At 44.6% G+C, this 18214-nt stretch overlaps 1 protein-coding gene across 3 annotated transcripts in view; it reads left to right on the top strand.

Moving 5' to 3' along the window:
- The window catches only part of TMOD1 (tropomodulin 1), a 150559-nt gene extending 132645 nt beyond the window's left edge, over positions 1–17914 (top strand). The window contains exons 9-11 of one of the 3 annotated variants that reach the window (XM_075316111.1): positions 3862–4006; positions 11908–11966; positions 16227–17914. In XM_075316111.1, the coding sequence (XP_075172226.1) occupies positions 3862–4006; positions 11908–11966; positions 16227–16229 (207 nt within the window). In that variant the 3' untranslated portion in view covers positions 16230–17914. Of the gene's footprint in view, positions 1–3861; positions 4007–11907; positions 11973–16226 lie in introns of all 3 variants that reach the window. The other 2 variants (XM_075316105.1, XM_075316109.1) reach the window with 2 other exon arrangements.
- Positions 17915–18214: the final 300 nt, after the last annotated feature.

The raw sequence follows: 18214 nt of genomic DNA, 5'->3' as shown, positions 1-18214 counted from the left end.
GGCAAAAAAACACGGCATTCCAAGAAAAGCACCTGCTACCCACAGTAAAATTTGGTGGAGGTTCCATCATGCTTAGGGGCTGTGTGGCCAATGCCAGCACTGGGAATCTTGTTAAAGTTAAGGGACGCATGGATTCAAATCATTCTCAGCAGATTCTTGACAATAATGTGCAAGAATCAGTGACGAAGTTGAAGTTACGCAGGGGATGGATATTTCAGCAAGACAATGATCCAACACACCGCTCCAAATCTACTCAGGCATTCATGCAGAGGAACAATTACAATGTTCTGGAATGGCAATCCCAGTCCCCAGACCTGAATATCATTGAACATCTGTGGGATGATTTGAAGCATGCTGTCCATGCTCGGCAACCATCAAACTTAACTGAACTGGAATTGTTTTGTAAACAGGAATGGTCAAATATACCTTCATTCAGGATCCAGGAACTCATTAAAAGCTACAGAAAGCGACTAGAGGCTGTGATTTTTGCAAAAGGAGGATCTACAAAATCTTAATGTCACTTTTATGTTGAGGTGCCCATACTTTTGCACTGGTCACATTTTGTTTAAATGCGGATTGCACATTTTCTGTTAGTACAATAAACCTCATTTCAATCCAGAAATATTACTCAGTCCATTAGTTATTATATATATGAAAGTGAAATAGCTGTTGCAAAAACCCAATTTGTTATAAAGAAAAAAGGTTAACATTAATAGGGGTACCCAAACTTTTTCATATGACTGTATCTTGGAAAAACTCTGAAGCTTGTGTATGAAAAATCCATAAAAAACATACAGTGGATAAAAAGCTCAGCGTGTAGACAAGGGTCTACGCGTTTCAGGCCTAACATAGAACTGGCCTTAATCATGACAACCATTACAAAACAAACTGAACATCTTAAATACAAAAAACAAGAAAAAAGTCATACAATGAACATGCAGGATGATTGGAAGGGACTTGATGCCCATGTGTGGTAAATTGCTGTGGGCTGAACAATCAGGCTTGGAAAAAACATGACGCCTACTGCAAGAAAATATCAAGAGGTATATAAAAGAAATAAAATAAGAAATAGGAAAAATAAATATAAATACAGAATTTGAATATGGCTTTAAAACATATACATGTGAAAATACAAAGAAAAAAACTAAACAAAAACAATTAATTCTATGCATGATTGCATGATCATACATCAATGATAAATGATAAAAATGCATGTATACTGATAATATATTATATCCTGCATCTATAATGTGAATATAGGCTGCAGAGAATCTATGCATGATCGTACTTTATACACATATATACTCTGCATTTGCAATGTGAACACATACCACAGAGTCCATGCATGATCGTACTTTATACACATTATACTATACTTAGAATTTGCAATGTGAACATACCACAGAGAATTTATGCATGGTCATACCCTATACATGATGTTATATTTTGCATTTGCAATGTAAGCATGCATCAAAGAATCCATGTGTAAAAAAAAACCCAAACCCCACACATATATACTGAAATTGCGTATTGTTATGCACTTGTAGTATTAACTGTATTTAATGGCAAAAGTAATGTTTACATGCAATTTTAGTATGTATTAATGAAGTGAATGATTTTTGTGATTTGAACCCATAAGGGCTTGTGCGTACGTTGCGTAATTGCATGTATTTACGCTGCGTATTGCACTGCAGTGTAAATGCATGCGTCCTGTGTCCCCAGCACAATCTATGTAGATTGTGCATGACACGTGCGCACGATGCTTTTTTGAACGCAGCGATTTGAGTGCTAAAATTTTGACCCAAATCCGTGCATTCATAAAAGCAGCATGTCAATTATTTGTGCGTTCTGGATACAGCTCCCACTCTGTCTATGGTGGGGCAGCAGCCATAGCACATGAAATGGGCATTTATTCTGCTGAAACACTGCATCCATTACAATTGTTTCTGCAGCGATTTGAAGCGCACATGTGCTGTCAAATCGCTGCAGAATATTTGGCATTTACGTGTGAACAAGCCCTTAGAGTGTGAATATATACTTCACATTTACCAAATATGTGTATTTAATTACCTCCCCGCAAAGGCAGATTAACTCTTATCATGCCAAGAATTCTAATGAGTCCATGTGTGGTTATGTATCAATAAAAAGAACACATATATGTACTATTAATATGTTACGTTTTGCAATTGTTATGTATAGTGTGAATATATACCACAAAAATCTGTACGTAATCATGCAAAAAAATAAAACGCATTAATGCTGATAGTATGCTGTAGTTTGCAATTATATTTATTTAGTTTAATGATAAAAATAAATATAAAAATAATGCTTACATGAAATTTTAGTATAAATAAAATAAATCATTTTTATAATTTAAACCCATTGGAATGCAAGTGTTTAGTTTTAGTATCCAATGTGCTTAGCATTTCCTAAGTAAGGCTGGGGCCACACGGGCACTACTGCGATCCACTTGCATGAGACTCGGCTCGTGCTGGCAGTACAGCAGAGCCGACTGTCATGCCTGTGTCCTTGCAACTGAGGTCCGTTCGTGCGAGCAGACCTCAGCTGCCGGGGGCGGGCCGGCACTCAGGAGGGGAGGGAGGGATTTCTCTCCCTCTCTACTGCGTAGCCGGCTATTGCCATTCTCGCACTGCACTAGCAGTACACCGGTGTACCGCGAGTGCAGTGCGATTTTTCTCTCGCCCCATTCACTTGAATGGGTGCGAGAGAAAGAGACTCAGCTTACAATCGCAGCATGCTGCGATTGTTTTCTCAGTCCGATTAGGGCTGAGAAAATAATCGCCCATGTGTGCTGACACACAGGCTAGAATTGGTCCGAGGGGAATGCGATGTTTTATCGCACTCCACTCGCACTGTTTTTCTCGCCGTGTGGCTTAGGCCTAAATGTATCCATTTGCCTCCTCGCAAGGGCAGATTAACTTTCTATACAATGGACTCGCAACGAGTCCATGTTGCCCTTATGCATATCAGAAAAGTGTTTTGACAAGCCTGACAAGCCCTTGTCTACACGCTGAGCTTTTTACCCACTGTATGTTTTTTATGGATTTTTCACAATAAAGCTTCAGAGTTTTTCCAAGATGGTTGCTGGCTTTTTTCATTTCTCTTATTTCTATCCATTATCTAACTCTATATAGATCCAATAGAAATAAAAGAGACTCTTGTCCAATGATTAATGTAAAAATCCTTTATTGATACATCATTTCAAAAGGCATATATACATATTAAAACCTTTTAAAAAGAGAAAATAGGTGAATGTGTAGGATGAAAAAAAACAGAACCCGTGCACACTATAAAAACATTGTTGTCTGAATCAAACTACCACATTAGTTGTATAAATAACATTTCAGCAATGGATGGTGATGTGATGCAAAGGGTCACTAGATAAACAAGTATACATAAATACAAAACATAGTAAACCGATTTTGTGAATAATTGCCACAAGCTGTGAAAATACGGCAGTCTTCTAAAGGAATAACTAAACTACTGCAAACAAATGTGCAGACCAAACTGCAAAATCAAATAACAACCACACATACACATTATATGTTAATACACCTGTAAACAACTTACAATTACTTTTGGAGTTTGTTCTGAGAACTTTCTCAAAACGAGGCTCCAGAGGTCACTGCCGGTCAGCGGTATGTACCGAAATTCTCACAAAAAAAATTAAATTTTCTACCTGAAACAAAACTTTAGTCTTCGGAAGTGAAATTCCATTTTACTTTATAATGACTCTTCTCAGCAATATCAGTGACAATGTAGCAGTTGTAGAAAACAGAATATTATAAATACCACTGGTTTGCCACATTGTACTAATATTTACTTTGATATTTTCTCTAGAGTCAGCCACTTGGTAATAAAGTGGAAATGGAAATCGCAAGTATGTTAGAAAAAAATTCAACACTCCTTAAATTTGGTTATCATTTCACCCAGCAAGGACCGAGATTGAGAGCATCTACAGCCATGATGAACAATAATGATCTCGGTAAGATAATGATGTGCATACTGGGTAATATACTTCACATCTGTAATATGATTGTAACATTCAGAATGTTTTGACAGAAAATAGAAAAAGTAGTTCAGCTCACCCTTCCTAAAGTCCAGGTCAGGATCGGTGTTGGTGCACGGAGCTGCCCTGGCCTCAGGCAGAACACAGACAAGGAAACTAGAGTATGATCTCCAGCACTTCAAAGAAGGTTAAAAATATTTATTGAGGTTCTATTAAAAAAGATCCATCGATCATGGAAACAGTGAGGGGGGACACATTAAGAGAAATCCAACATGTTTCAGCTAGTAGAGCCTTATTCAAGGATTGGCAATCCTTGAATAAGGCTCTACTAGCTGAAACATGTTGGATTACTCTTAATGTGTCCCCCCTCACTGTTTCCATGATCGATGGATCTTTTTTAATAGAACCTCAATAAATATTTTTAACCTTCTTTGAAGTGCTGGAGATCATACTCTAGTTTCCTATTCAGAATGTTTTTTCCACTGACATAGAGACCTGTTGTTTTCTTGGAGGACTTGATACCAACTGTTACTTCCACGTCTTTTAGAATATCATGTTAGATGTAGTGCTTGCCACAAGTTGGTTACTTCATCCATGCAGCTTGCACGTGTGTAAGACAGTAACAGCAAGATTTAACAATTTATGGTTAGGAAAATGCAAACCTCTACTGGGACACAAATAGAATAAACTGTATATAATTACTACTTGTAATAATAATATAGTTGGTGGGAATCTACTATGTCTGTAAGGTTGACATAGGGCATAGCACAGGTCTCCCAACAAGATGAGGGCTGTTTTATTACTGCTGCTGAGTCCTGGTCATAGAGAATTCCAAATCTATTTGTCATATATAACATTTTATATGTTATATGTTAACGTTTTATATAACCTTTTAGACAAATATTACACAACAGGCTAATAAACTGCAGAGAACAAGTAAAGTAGGATTAATTTATGCAAAGGACTTCTGTCAGCCTTTTTGCAGTAGAAAATTTTGGGATCTAACCTCTAAAAAACATTGCAAAAAGAAACAGCTCATCCTACCTGTGTGTCAGTGGTGTAATTTGGAGATTGTTGGCCCAAATGCAAAATCTCCTACAGGTCACCCATGATAAACAGGTCTTTAAACTGTTTGTCCACTACACGGACAACACTTTCTTTATCGTTCCTTTGGGAAACCAAGACCATGGGTGTTTAGCTTCTGCCTCCGGAGGACACACAAAGTACTACACTTAAAAGTGTAGCTCCTCCCTCTGAGCTTATACACCCCCTGGTAGCCAGTCCTAGCCAGTTTTATCGCTTTGTGTTCAGGAGGCATACATCCACACATGCATTCTCATCTGATTTGTTTGACTTTTGGAAAGAGTTTGAAGAAAAGCGGGTCCATGTCTGGACTCCTGGCATGTCCCTTCTCACCCCACTGTGTCGGCGGTGTTGTTAAGGTTGATTTACAAGGCTGAAGCCTTACCTGCCGCGCTCCTTCACCATCCCTTCTGGGCTCTGGCTTGAAGTGGGAGCCAGCACGGTCTCCATGCCTGGCAGGAGTCCGGTCTCCATCCACAGCCCCTTGAGGATTCTGTTGGACCAGGGCACTCATCCCCAGGGACATGGCCCTGTGTCTCAGCAGCTAAGTACCTGAGACGTTTATGTTGGGGGTCCCGGTTCTTTATTGTATGGGGAGAGTATGCTGTATGTGATTGTTTTTCACTTTTCCGGCGGGTTCTCCAGCTTTTGCCAGAGAACCACGCCGATGGTGCCCGCTTGTCGGCCTCGCCGATTAAATTTAGGCCCCGGCTTCGCCGGAGGCCTAGTTTTGTTTTCCTGCCCTCGCATGTCACTCATGCAGAGGGACAGGTTCGGCTCCTCCCGGCGGCCGTTCTACACAGGGGAGGGACACTCCCCACTGCTGGGGCGTCCCTCCTTCCCTGCAGGTCTCTATAGCCCTCCAGTTCCCGCTCTTTTATAGGAACGCCCCATTTCTCAGGCAGAGTTCACTCTGCTCTGGGACATCCTGCATTCTGCATCTCTGCTGAGGTGCTGCGCACTGGGGGACCGGGCTTCGGGATCTGGAGGGCACACAACAGCGGTCTGGTAAGCCACAGCCGGTCTCCGGTTGTGGACCTCTGTATATTCTCCCTGGTGTTCAATCTCTGCAAAGCCCCCACTCCAGCAGCATGTCTCACACAAGGAGCAAGGCTCCAAAGCTTTATGCTGCATGCACTGCATGTAAGCTCCTGCTGCCTGAGCCGAGCATTTATCCACACTGTGATGGTTGCTCTAACTTGGCGGTGCCACAGCCTGGAGTCTCACCCCCAGTGGTCTCTCAGGCTGCTGCTGCTGCACCTGTGACTGAACCCCCGGCCTGGGTAGAGTCCTTTTCTAGGTCCATATCCCAGTCATTTGCTGAGTCCATGGGACTTTTGTCCAGGACTTTGATGAATATGCATCAGCCCCCCTCACAGGGTGCCTCTAATACTCTTGACAGAGGACTCCTATCCTCTGACCTCCGTCCATCGGAGCTCACGGAGGATTCATCATCTGATCCCAGACCCCGTCCTTCTAAGAGAAGGCGCAGGGTTTCCTCCCCCTCCCCATCCCACGGCTCTGTCTCAAGAGCTGACTCTCAAGATGAGGAGGATGCCCTCACTGGGGGCTCGGAGGCTATGTATCCCATCGATTTCTCTGAGGGTGACTCGGACCTTAGTGATTTGATTGCTTCTATTAATTCTGTGCTGGATCTCAATCCGCCAGTGTCAGAGGAGCAACTCTCTTTGGCAGAAAAACATCAGTTTACCTCACCTAAGAGAGTGAAGAGTGTGTTCTTTAACCACTCCAGTTGTCAGACCGCTGTGACCAAACCCAGGGCCTGCCCTGACAAACGCTTTCCAAAGCGTGGTTCTGATGACCGGTTTCCATTTCCACCTGAGGTGGTCAAGGAGTGGTCTCACTCCCCAAAGGTAGACTAGGCTCTCAGCCCGGACCGTTGTGTCGGTGGCTGACGGCACCTCACTTAAGGATTCCACTGACCGAAAGATTGACCTTCTGGCCAAATCTGTGTATGAAGCTGCGGGGGCCGCGTTTTCCCCAACTTTTGCAGCAGTGTGGGCTCTCAAAGCCATCTCTGCTTCTCTAGAGGAGATGCATTCCCTCACCAAGGAATCTATGCCTGAGATGGTTACCTTAACTGCTCAGGCTTCAGCTTTTTCATCTTATGCTATGTCTGCCATGCTAGAGCCTGCTCACCGCACTGCGGTGGCTTCAGCTAATTCTCTTGTTATCCGCAGGATTTTGTGGCTTCGAGAGTGGAAGGCAGATGCTTCTTCCAAGAAGTTTCTTGCTGGGCTCCCTTTTGCTGGTTCACGGCTGTTTGGTGAACAGCTGGATGAAATCATTAAAGAAGCTACTGGCGGGAAGAGTACTTCCATGCCACAAACCAAGACCAGGAAACCCGCCCAGGGTAGGAATCAATCGAGGTTTCGTTCCTCCAACTGGTCATCCTCTAAGCCTTCCGCCTCGTCCGCTAACTCAGCCAAGGATCAGAAATCCAACTGGCGCCCAAAAGCGCGTCCGCAGAAGACCGCAGGAGGTTCTGCCACTAAGGCAGCTTCCTCATGACTCTCGGCCCGCTCCAACCACGTCCTTAGTCGGTGGCAGGCTCTCCCACTTTGGCGACGCTTGGTTAAAGCAAGTCTCCGATCAGTGGGTGAGAGACATCATATCTCACGGCTACAGGATAGAATTCTCTTCCAGCCCTCCAAACAGATTTTTTCTCTCAACTCCCCCCTGCTCCAAGGCCGCCGCCTTCTCGCAGGCCGTGGCATCCTTGCAGGCAAACGGAGTGATTGTCCCAGTTCCCGCTCAGGAACGGTTCAGAGGTTTTTACTCAAATCTCTTCCTAGTTCCAAAAAAGGACGCTACCTTCTGGCCCATCCTGGATCTCAAGCTTCTCAACAAGCATGTTCGGGTGCGGCATTTTCGCATGGAGTCCCTGCGATCAGTCATTGCCTCTATGACCCAAGGGGAGTTCCTGGCGTCCATCGACATCAGAGATGCCTATCTACATGTGCCAATCGCAGTGTCACATCAGCGTTGGTTACGTTTTGCGATAGGAGAGGATCATTTCCAATTCGTGGCTCTCCCCTTCGGGTTAGCCACGGCCCCTCGGGTATTCACCAAGGTCATGGCGGCAGTGATTGCGGTCCTGCACCTCCAGGGGTTGGCAGTGCTCCCTTACCTGGACGACCTTCTGGTCAAGGGTCCATCCAGCGCAGACTGTCAGCGGAGTGTTTCGCTCACTCTCGCCACCCTAGCCCAATTCGGGTGGATTGTCAATCTTCACAAATCCACTCTGACTTCGACTCAGAGTCTCACGTACCTAGGGATGCAGTTCGAGACTTTGCCGGCACTTGTGAAGTTGCCCTTAATCAAACAGCAGTCTCTCCGGCTAGCGGTGCGCTCTCTCCTGAGGCCCCGCCGGTATTCCCTCAGGCGCCTGATGCAGGTGCTGGGTCAAATGGTGGCTTCCATGGAGGCGGTTCCCTTTGCCCAGTTCCATCTGCGTCCTGTGCAGCTGGACATCCTCCGCTGTTGGGACAAGCGGCCTTCCTCCTTACAGAGGTTAGTGGCTCTGTCGCCACGGACCAGGAGCTCTCTTCAGTGGTGGCTTCGACCCCTCTCCCTGTCCCAAGGGCGCTCCTTCCTGGCTCCGTCCTGGGTGATTCTCACCACGCATGCCAGCCTATCCGGCTGGGGAGCGGTACATCTCCACCACAGAGCTCAGGGCACTTGGACTCCGTCCGAGTCAGCCCTTTCAATCAATGTACTGGAAACCAGAGCTGTGCTTCTAGCTCTCCTAGCCTTTCACCACCTGTTGGCGGGCAGGCACATTCGAGTCCAGTCAGACAACGCGACAACGGTTGCCTACATCAATTACCAAGGCGGGACACGCAGCCGCCTGGCAATGTTGGAGGTCCAACGCATCCTTCAATGGGCAGAGGACTCCAAGTCCACCATATCCACAGTCCACATCCCTGGCGTAGAAAACTGGGAGGCAGATTATCTCAGCCGTCAATCCGTGAACGGTGGCGAGTGGTCCCTGCACCTGGCAGTGTTTCAGTCAATCTGCCGCAAATGGGGCACTCCGGACGTGGACCTAATGGCATCCCGTCACAACAACAAGGTTCCGGTTTACGTGGCTCGCTCCCACGATCCTCAGGCGTTCGCCGCAGACGCTCTGGTTCAAGACTGGTCCCAGTTTCGTCTGTCCTACGTGTTTCCCGCTCTAGCTCTCTTGCCCAGAGTCCTGCGCAAGATCAGAATGGAGGGCCGTCGAGTCATCCTCATTGCACCGGACTGGCCCAGGCGAGCTTGGTATCCGGACCTGCTCCAACTGTCCGTGGAGATGCCGTGGCATCTTCCGGACCGTTCAGACCTGCTCTCGCAAGGTCCGTTTTTCCGCCCGAATTCTGTGGCTCTCAAATTGACGGCGTGGCTCTTGAGTCCTGGATTTTGATGGCTTCTGGTATTCCTCCTGAAGTCATCTCCACTATGACCCGGGCCCGTAAGTCTTCCTCCGTCAAGATCTATCACAGGACTTGGAAAATTTTCCTGTCCTGGTGTCGCTCTTCTGGCCATTCTCCTTGGCCATTCTCGTTGCCGACCCTTCTGTCTTTTTTACAGTCCGGTCTGCAGCTAGGACTGTCCCTTAACTCTCTCAAGGGACAAGTCTCAGCTCTATCAGTGCTGTTCCAGCGGCGTATCGCCCGGCTGGCTCAAATCTGCACCTTCATGCAAGGTGCGTCTCACATCATTCCGCCTTATCGGCGGCCCTTGGATCCCTGGGACCTTAACTTGGTCCTCACAGTATTGCAGAAACCCCCCTTTGAGCCTCTTAGGGAGGTTTCTTTGTATCGTCTTTCTCAAAAGGTGGCCTTTCTAGTTGCCATAACTTCTCTCAGGAGAGTCTCTGATTTGGCTGCGCTCTCCTTGGAGTCACCTTTTTTGTTTTTTCACCAAGACAAGGTAGTTCTCCGTCCGACCCCGGATTTTCTTCCTAAGGTGGTCTCTCCCTTCCACCTTAACCATGATATTTCCTTGCCTTCCTTCTGTCCGTCCACTGTTCATCGCTTTGAGAAAGCGCTGCATACTCTAGATCTGGTGCGTGCTCTCCGGATCTATGTGGCTCGCACCGCTGCGCTTAGGCGGTGCACCTCTCTTTTTGTGCTAACCACAGGGCGGCACAAGGGTCTCTCTTCTTCTAAGCCGACCTTGGCCCGTTGGATTAGATCGACCATTTCGGACGCCTACCAGAGTACTCAGGTGCCTCCCCCGCCGGGGATCAAAGCACACTCGACCAGAGCTGTCGGTGCCTCTTGGGCTTTTAGGCACCAGGCTACGGCTCAACAAGTCTGTCAGGCTGCCACTTGGACTAGCCTGCATACCTTTTCGAAGCACTACCAAGTGCATGCTCATGCTTCGGCAGATGCGAGCTTGGGCAGACGCATCCTTCAGGCGGCTGTCGCCCACTTGTGAAGTTAGGCTCCGCCTGCTTCTTAGTTTTTTCTGTTTATTCCCACCCAGGGACAGCTTTGGAACGTCCCATGGTCTGGGTCTCCCAAAGGAACGATAAAGAAAAAGAGAATTTTGTTACTTACCGTAAATTCTTTTTCTTATAGTTCCATATTGGGAGACCCAGCTCCCTCCCTGTTGCCTGTTGGCAATTTTCTTGTTCCGTGTGTTATCACCGCCTGTTGTCGTGGACAGAGTCTCCGGTTGTTCCGGTTCTTACTCTGTTCTACTTGTGGGTGGCTATTCTCCTTCAGCTTTTGCACTAAACTGGCTAGGACTGGCTACCAGGTGGTGTATAAGCTCAGAGGGAGGAGCTACACTTTTAAGTGTAGTACTTTGTGTGTCCTCCGGAGGCAGAAGCTAAACACCCATGGTCTGGGTCTCCCAATACGGAACTATAAGAAAAAGAATTTACGGTAAGTAACAAAATTCTTTTTTTCTCAACCTGTATGTTTGTCCCCAGAAAAATAACAACACTTATAGTCACTTTTGATGCCGGCGTCATTCCAACGATGTCGGCACTTGCTCTTCCGTGTTGTTATTTTACTGGGGGCAAACATAAGGATTTGGAATGGGTTGTCCGAGTAGTGGACAACCCCTTTAAAAGTATTGGTCTTCTCATTTGAGCCAAGTTGACCATTTGGAATCCTCAAAATGCCATGGCCCTATAGCAAGTGCTTCCCTTGTGTCCACTATAGTTACACCCCTAGAATGCTAGAGTATGGACACAGTTATGGTCAGCTGTGTACCTGCTATGTTTGTGTATATATTTAGTTGCAATTTCAGCTAAGCAGTGACTGGGAAACAAGTGACCCTCAGATTTTGCTTTCATTCTGGTTACACATCCAGTCTGACTACCTGAATATTAAATCTAAAGACTTCCATGAAATCTACCACTGTCTAGAAATGTAAAGCAGACTACAAGTACAGCCACGTAAATGAGTTATTATACTGTCTTTCAGCATTGACTAGCCATAGTTTTTAGTGAACTGGAAAGAAATCCTCAAAGACGGCGTGCAGACCTGTCCGATGTGTATTCAGAACTCTAGACCTGAACAGTAGTTGTGAGGATAAAATGCAACTGTAAAGATGCTACATTTGACAGGACCCATATACATTTTTTTTTCTGGTTAAAATTCTGCACCCATTTTATAAATGTGCTATTGTGTTCATGTAAATAAACAAGATGTTTATCTGCCTTTAGACCCTTGGTGACTCTTGGGTATAGATAGTATAATAAAGAATGAGATTTTGTACAGTTTTCATCATTTATATCCTAACGAGATGAGTAATGTGCTTCTTGTTTACAGCTCGTATACATAGATCGGATGAGCCGTGGCATAACTTTTCAGCTCTGGACCTGGAGGATGTATAAGTATAGATACAATCTCTATACATTTCTCTTGGCAATTCTTCATTTTCTATGCCACAGGCAGAGCTCTGGTCTGCCACCCTTTGACTCTTTACCGCACTGCTCTCATCTTGCTTTCTTTATTTCGCCATAAATGCTTTTTTTCTCTGCCCAGTACTTTATTACTCTGGCTATTTTACTTACCTACTTTACAGTATATTATTCTCAGTAATGTGAAATTATATTGTATGTGTACTTATGTAAACACGTCTGATGATGAAGTAGCTCTGCTTGCATAAGTATCCAGATGCAGTACTGTTTTAACTCTACAACTTATGCCAAAACTCAATAAACAAGGAAAAAGTTTAATTTTTATTAGTTGAAAAGTAAAAAAAAATGCATCCATTAATTTTTAGTATATTTTTGTATACTTTTATTTGCTTACCCAAATAAATCTTGTGAAACCAAGAACAATAAACTGAGCAGAACTACCACATTTATTCTCCTACTCCAATTGGCAAAATATTATATTATTATTATTATTATTATTATGTTATAGTTCATTATCTCATTACTCCATCACTAAAATGAACTGACACTTATTTTACGTTTTGGCCAAACTTCAGAAAAGTGATAAGAAGATATTCTTTTAATAGGATGATATTTTTGACCTCCAATCCTCAGAACCTGCCACTATCAGTAGATGCCAGCATAGGGAAGCTACCCTGTTTCGACACAAATTAGACCTACCACAAAAAAAGGCCTTGCAGGATTATGGAAGCTTTTTTGAGTATGATTAAAATATAAGCCCTATTCCAAAAATAAACCCTAGTTGCGGTTCTATAAAGAAGTGTCCAAGAAGTTAAAAAAGTTATAGAATTCAGCAGGACTCTTCATCAACGAAGCCAGACACCTCGAAAAGACAGCAGACACCTACCCCCAAAAAATAAATAGCACTCACCAGACCACAAACAATTACAGTTTGCAAGTGCCGAAAGTGGATGGGCTCTCACACAGAGATCTGCATCGCTGTCAGGTCCCTCGCTGTTCCAGCTACATTGCACTGCAGCTCTCTAACAGATCAGGTACCAGTATCACTCTGCGCATGTTACATTGCTTCCAGTCACCAGGAGGAGCCAACCACCATAGAACACAGGGGGACCTGACAGTGAAGCAGATGTGTATGTAAGAGACCATTCTGTCATGGTTCATTTATGGCTCTGCTGCCTCCGAGCCGCTGCATGCATCCTCTCCCTGGAGTTTTAGGTCTCATGGGAGGGGCTTGTTCCATTCTGCCTCGTTCCGGAGGTTGTGCCGCCCTATTGGGGTGCTACCTCCGGGACGCCACCAGTAATAGTTCCTGCTCTGCAGCATGCACAACTGGTTCCTGTGAGTCTGACTCTGATCTGTCCCATCGCCCACCTACTCTTCCTGACCTGTGTTCTCTCTGTACCACTTGTCCTTTCCATCCTCCTGACCCCGGTACCATTTTGTGTCTCCTTAGTCCTGTCTGTCTGCCCCCCAAGTCCAGGCCCGTGTTTCTACCTCCTCTGTATGTACTTTGATCTCCCGGATACGGACCTTGGTTACTATCCCCGACTTCGGCTTTGTTTTGCCCTTCTGCCTCTGACGTAAGTTCCTGGCTTCCGACTCCTTGCTTCCACCTGTAAACGGCTTGTTTACTCCACGGTACTGACGAGACACCCCGGTATTATCTTTTGCTTGCTCATTATTCTTTTCTGTGCACTATTGCCCTCTTGTGGGTTTTTTGCTAACTGCTCCTTGGAGCTGCCTCTCCAACTTGCTTCAGGGTTCCCCACAAGCGGAGCGTGACACATTCACTTGCCAACTTTAATTGTTTGGGGTCTGGCAAGTGTGACTCCTTTAGGAGGTATCTGCTTTCTTTTGGGGTAATCTTAGCACTATATAGAGTACAATACATTTAAGCAGGTAATTTTAAATCTTTGTAAATATCGTATGTACCCACCACTATAGGAGTTGTTCTGCACCACGCAAATAGCAGATCAAATAAGAAAATGTGCATCTGAACCCATAATAGGATTAAATGTTGATGTTCCTGAATGTGATGACATGATTATATTTGAATAAATGTTGATTTTTTTTTGTTGTTGTTATTAAAGAATAACGGGATTGTTGTTGAAAATATCTTTCAGAGCAAAAAATAATATAACACCCTGTCTTATTTTCAGGAAAACGCGGATAAGTAGCAATCCTTGTTCTATCCCTGTCCTTTTTCCTTCCTGCATGTGCCTATATTGCTGGGCATACAAGACATGGCAGGATGAGGGCAGTAGTTCTTGCCACCAGTGCTGAACTACATGTTTGTTGATGGGGGCTGTTTCACCCTTCTATTTTCCCTGCTCCCTGTGACTTTTTGTAAAGCTGGTGGAAATGTACTGAAGGTCATGTTCTCATGTTGCGCATAGACTGTGGATTTTCCTATTGGATTTCCTGGTGAATAATCCGCAACATATTATAGTAGCAACAAAGCAGGGGAGATTTCTAGCAATCTCAAGGTTTTTGATGCAGTTTTTAGAGCCAAAGTCATAATTGGATTACAAAGAAATAAAGGAAAAGTAAAGAACTGGCCTTTACTACTCCTGCTCTATTAAAATAACAGAAATGTTTACCGTATATATTTATAAGCCAAGTTTTTCAGCTCATTTTTTTATGCTGCGAACGCCCCCTCAACTTATACTCGAGTAAGGAAAAAAAAAAACCACCACACAATTCTCACCTGTCCTCCGTTCCTGTGCTGTCCCTTACCGGCTTCTTTCTGACCGCAGGCACACAGACCCACTCCGTGATCGTTGCACGAGGCCGCCGCATCATACCAGGAAGGAGCCCATACATTCTAGCATCTATCCTGCCGTCATCGCTTTACTGCAGTTGACTCCTTTGCGGGCGCAAAGCATTCAACTGCAGCAAAGCGATGACGTCAGACGCCAACGACGGTTTTGTGCACCCGCAGCGATCACAGAGGGGGTCTGTGTTCCAACAGTCAGCAAGAACAGGTAAGGCCGGAGTCTCTCATGACATCACCCCATCATCCTTGCATGACATCACAAGGGGGCATGAAAGGATGGGACACATTGCTACAAGGGGGCAAGCAAGGATGAGGCACATTTCTACAAGGGGGCAAGCAAGGATGGGGCACATTGCTACAAGGGGGCAAGCAAGGATGGGGAACATTGCTACAAGGGGGCAAGCAAGGATGGGACACATTGCTAGAAGGGGGCAAGCAAGGATGGGGCACATTGCTGCAAGGGGGCAAGCAAGAATGGGGCACATTGCTAGAAGGGGGCAAGCAAGGATGGGGCACATTGCTACAAGGGGGCAAGCAAGGATGGGGCACATTGCTACAAGGGGGCACATTGCTACAAGGGGGCACAAGGATGGGACACATTGCTACAAGGGGGCAAGCAAGGATGGGGCACATTGCTACAATAGGGCAAGCAAGGATGGGGCACATTGCTACAAGGGGGCAAGCAACGATGGGGCACATTGCTACAAGGGGGCAAGCAAGGATGGGGCACATTGCTACAAGGGGGCAAGCAAGGATGGGGCACATTGCTACAAGGGGGCAAGCAAGGATGGGGCACATTGCTACAAGGGGGCAAGCAAGGATGGGGCACATCGCTACAAGGGGGTAAGCAAGAATGGGGAGATTACATTTTATTAGTATCTATTTTTATTTTTTAAATTTACCCATAGCTGCTGTATTTCCCACCCTAGGCTTATACTTGAGTCAATACGTTTTCCCATTTTTTTGTGGTAAAATTAGGTGCCTCGGCTTATACTTGGGTCGGCTTATACTCGAGTATATACGGTACTTTAATTTGTTTAAAACTGCATATTTATCTATTTATTTATTTTAGACAAAAAAGTCTTTGTTTCCGTTTAACAATGAGCTACTAGAATTACAAAAACGATATTAAATGAAGAAGATTGTATTCAGAATATGGGGAGGTACATATCCATGTACTGTATGTCTAACTAACCAGATGTGTATAATTTACAATTCAAAGGTTGTTACAATCTGTCCTCTGATTGTAAAGTTAAATGTTGTCATGAATCAGAACAGGAGAATATTATAGGAATTGCAATTTAGCCATAAATATATGCATTTTAGCAATAAAACCGCAACCCAAAAGGTACCCAAGTAATTTCTAACAAAAGGGAGGCGAATAAGCTTATTACATTTACAGAAAAAAAGGGACTACCTATATTAATAAAATTTCTGTTTTCCTTTAACAGTGAGGAAGAGAAGGCTGGCCGACCTGGATGGCCCAATATTTCCAAAATGCCGAAGTGGAGTGTAAAACGAAGGTGAAGAGAGCACCACACAGCAGGACCCTTTCATTGAGAGTTTGTGCCAGGGTGCAGAATGCCAATAACAGAGTGAAAGCCCAACATCTGTATTTCATACCTCAGTACTCCATAATGTCAGACTTTATGCACTCAAATAGTGCAACATGATGTCACCAAGGAGAAGAAATACACAACCCTAACTTCTGGAGATTCTTAATTGCAGACCAACCTAATATTGTTATACCTACTTTTCTGTTGGTGTTTCCTGCATATTTGGGATCAACACATTGGTTATTCACATATATACAGTTCAACACATGACATACTATGATTAAGCAATTAATAAATTCTGCTATTCATAAAGATACAGAAAATACATTGTAAGAAAGAAGAAAATACATTGTGTATCACTAACAAAACTACAATAAATTACAATAAACAGCCTATATTAAAGGAAACCTGTCATGGGATTTGTGTTGCTCGAACCACGGGCAGCATAGAGCGCGTTCAGGTATATTATTCTGTAAAAAGCTCCAGTGTTCCTGAGAAAATATAATTTAAAGATTTGACTAGTCTGGTGCCACCCTCGGCCAGCTCTTCCCAGCGCAGCAAGAGGAGTTTGATGGGTTTCTCTATATGGACACGCAAGGGAGAGAATTGACAATCGAATGCAATAGAGTTGGGAAGAGTTGGCTAGAAGTGGAGCTAGATTAATCTGTTTTTTGGCTATGGTCTTTGACCGGATCTTTAATCCCTTCACCATGGATATTTTCCGTTTTTGTTTTTTTCTACCCCTTGTTCTATAAGTTTTTTATTTTTCTGTTCACAGCCGACATTCACAGGAGGAACGTAATGAGAGACACAGGGGTTATCATTTGACCCCTGGCTGTTATAACAACCCATCGGCGCCCTTGAGATGATATAACGTCATCGGAGCAAAGAATTAACAGATCCACCCTCGGCTGTTAGAGGCACATGACGGCTGAACAGATCAGACATCATGTGCAGAAAAAGATGCGGGCTCAACTTGTGAGCCCGCATCAAAAGCAGGGAGACGACATATGACGTAAATACACGTTAAATGTCATGAAGGGGTTAAAGTATATTTTCTCTAATAAGATACCTGGCTACAATTGCTGTCTCCCGTTTGTGTAGAATGCACGGCCTGACAGGTTCCCTTTAACTTACACCAAACTACAGGAAACCACATTCTTTTGTGATTGGTAAGCCAGGGTTTTTTTTTTTTTTTTTGCTACTTGTAAAATATAATTTGTTTACACTATTTTATCTTTCTATAGTAATATCGCCCAACCCAATCTCCCTTTACCACATTCACATTTTTAGAAAAAACCCTCTAAATTGTCACTATTATACCACGTATAAAAATTATACTTGTGTGGCATTAAAGTTCTTTAGATGTATATCTAAGCACACACTCATCTGTACATTCAATCTATCACTGACAATTAAGCCTATGGTAGGTATGTTAAGATGGGTTCACACTAAACGACAGCGACAACGACGTCGCTGTTACGTCACCATTTTCGGTGACGTAACAGCGACCTTGTAAGTCGCTGTTATGATCGCTGCTTAGCTGTCAAACACAGCAGAAGCAGCGATCATAACGTCGCTGTGCTACATGTGCAGAGAGCAGGGAGCCGCGCTTAGCGCTGGCTCTTTGCTCTCCTGCAGCACACATCGGGTTAATTAACCCGATGTGTGCTGCAGCTACATGTCACAGTTCAGAGAGCAGGGAGCCGCGCTTAGCGCTGGCTCCTTGCTCTCCTGCAGCACACATCGGGTTAATTAACCCGATGTGTGCTGCAGCTACATGTCACAGTTCAGAGAGCAGGGAGCCGCGCGCACTGCTTAGCGCTGGCTCCTTGCTCTCCTTGCTACAGTATGCATCGGGTTAATTACCCGATGCATACTGC

The sequence above is a fragment of the Anomaloglossus baeobatrachus genome, chromosome 1 (genome assembly GCF_048569485.1).
Source record: "Anomaloglossus baeobatrachus isolate aAnoBae1 chromosome 1, aAnoBae1.hap1, whole genome shotgun sequence".
Taxonomy (NCBI): Eukaryota; Metazoa; Chordata; class Amphibia; order Anura; family Aromobatidae; genus Anomaloglossus; species Anomaloglossus baeobatrachus.
The sequence above is the reverse complement of the archived record's forward strand: the minus strand, read 5'-3'. Positions and strand labels throughout refer to the sequence as shown.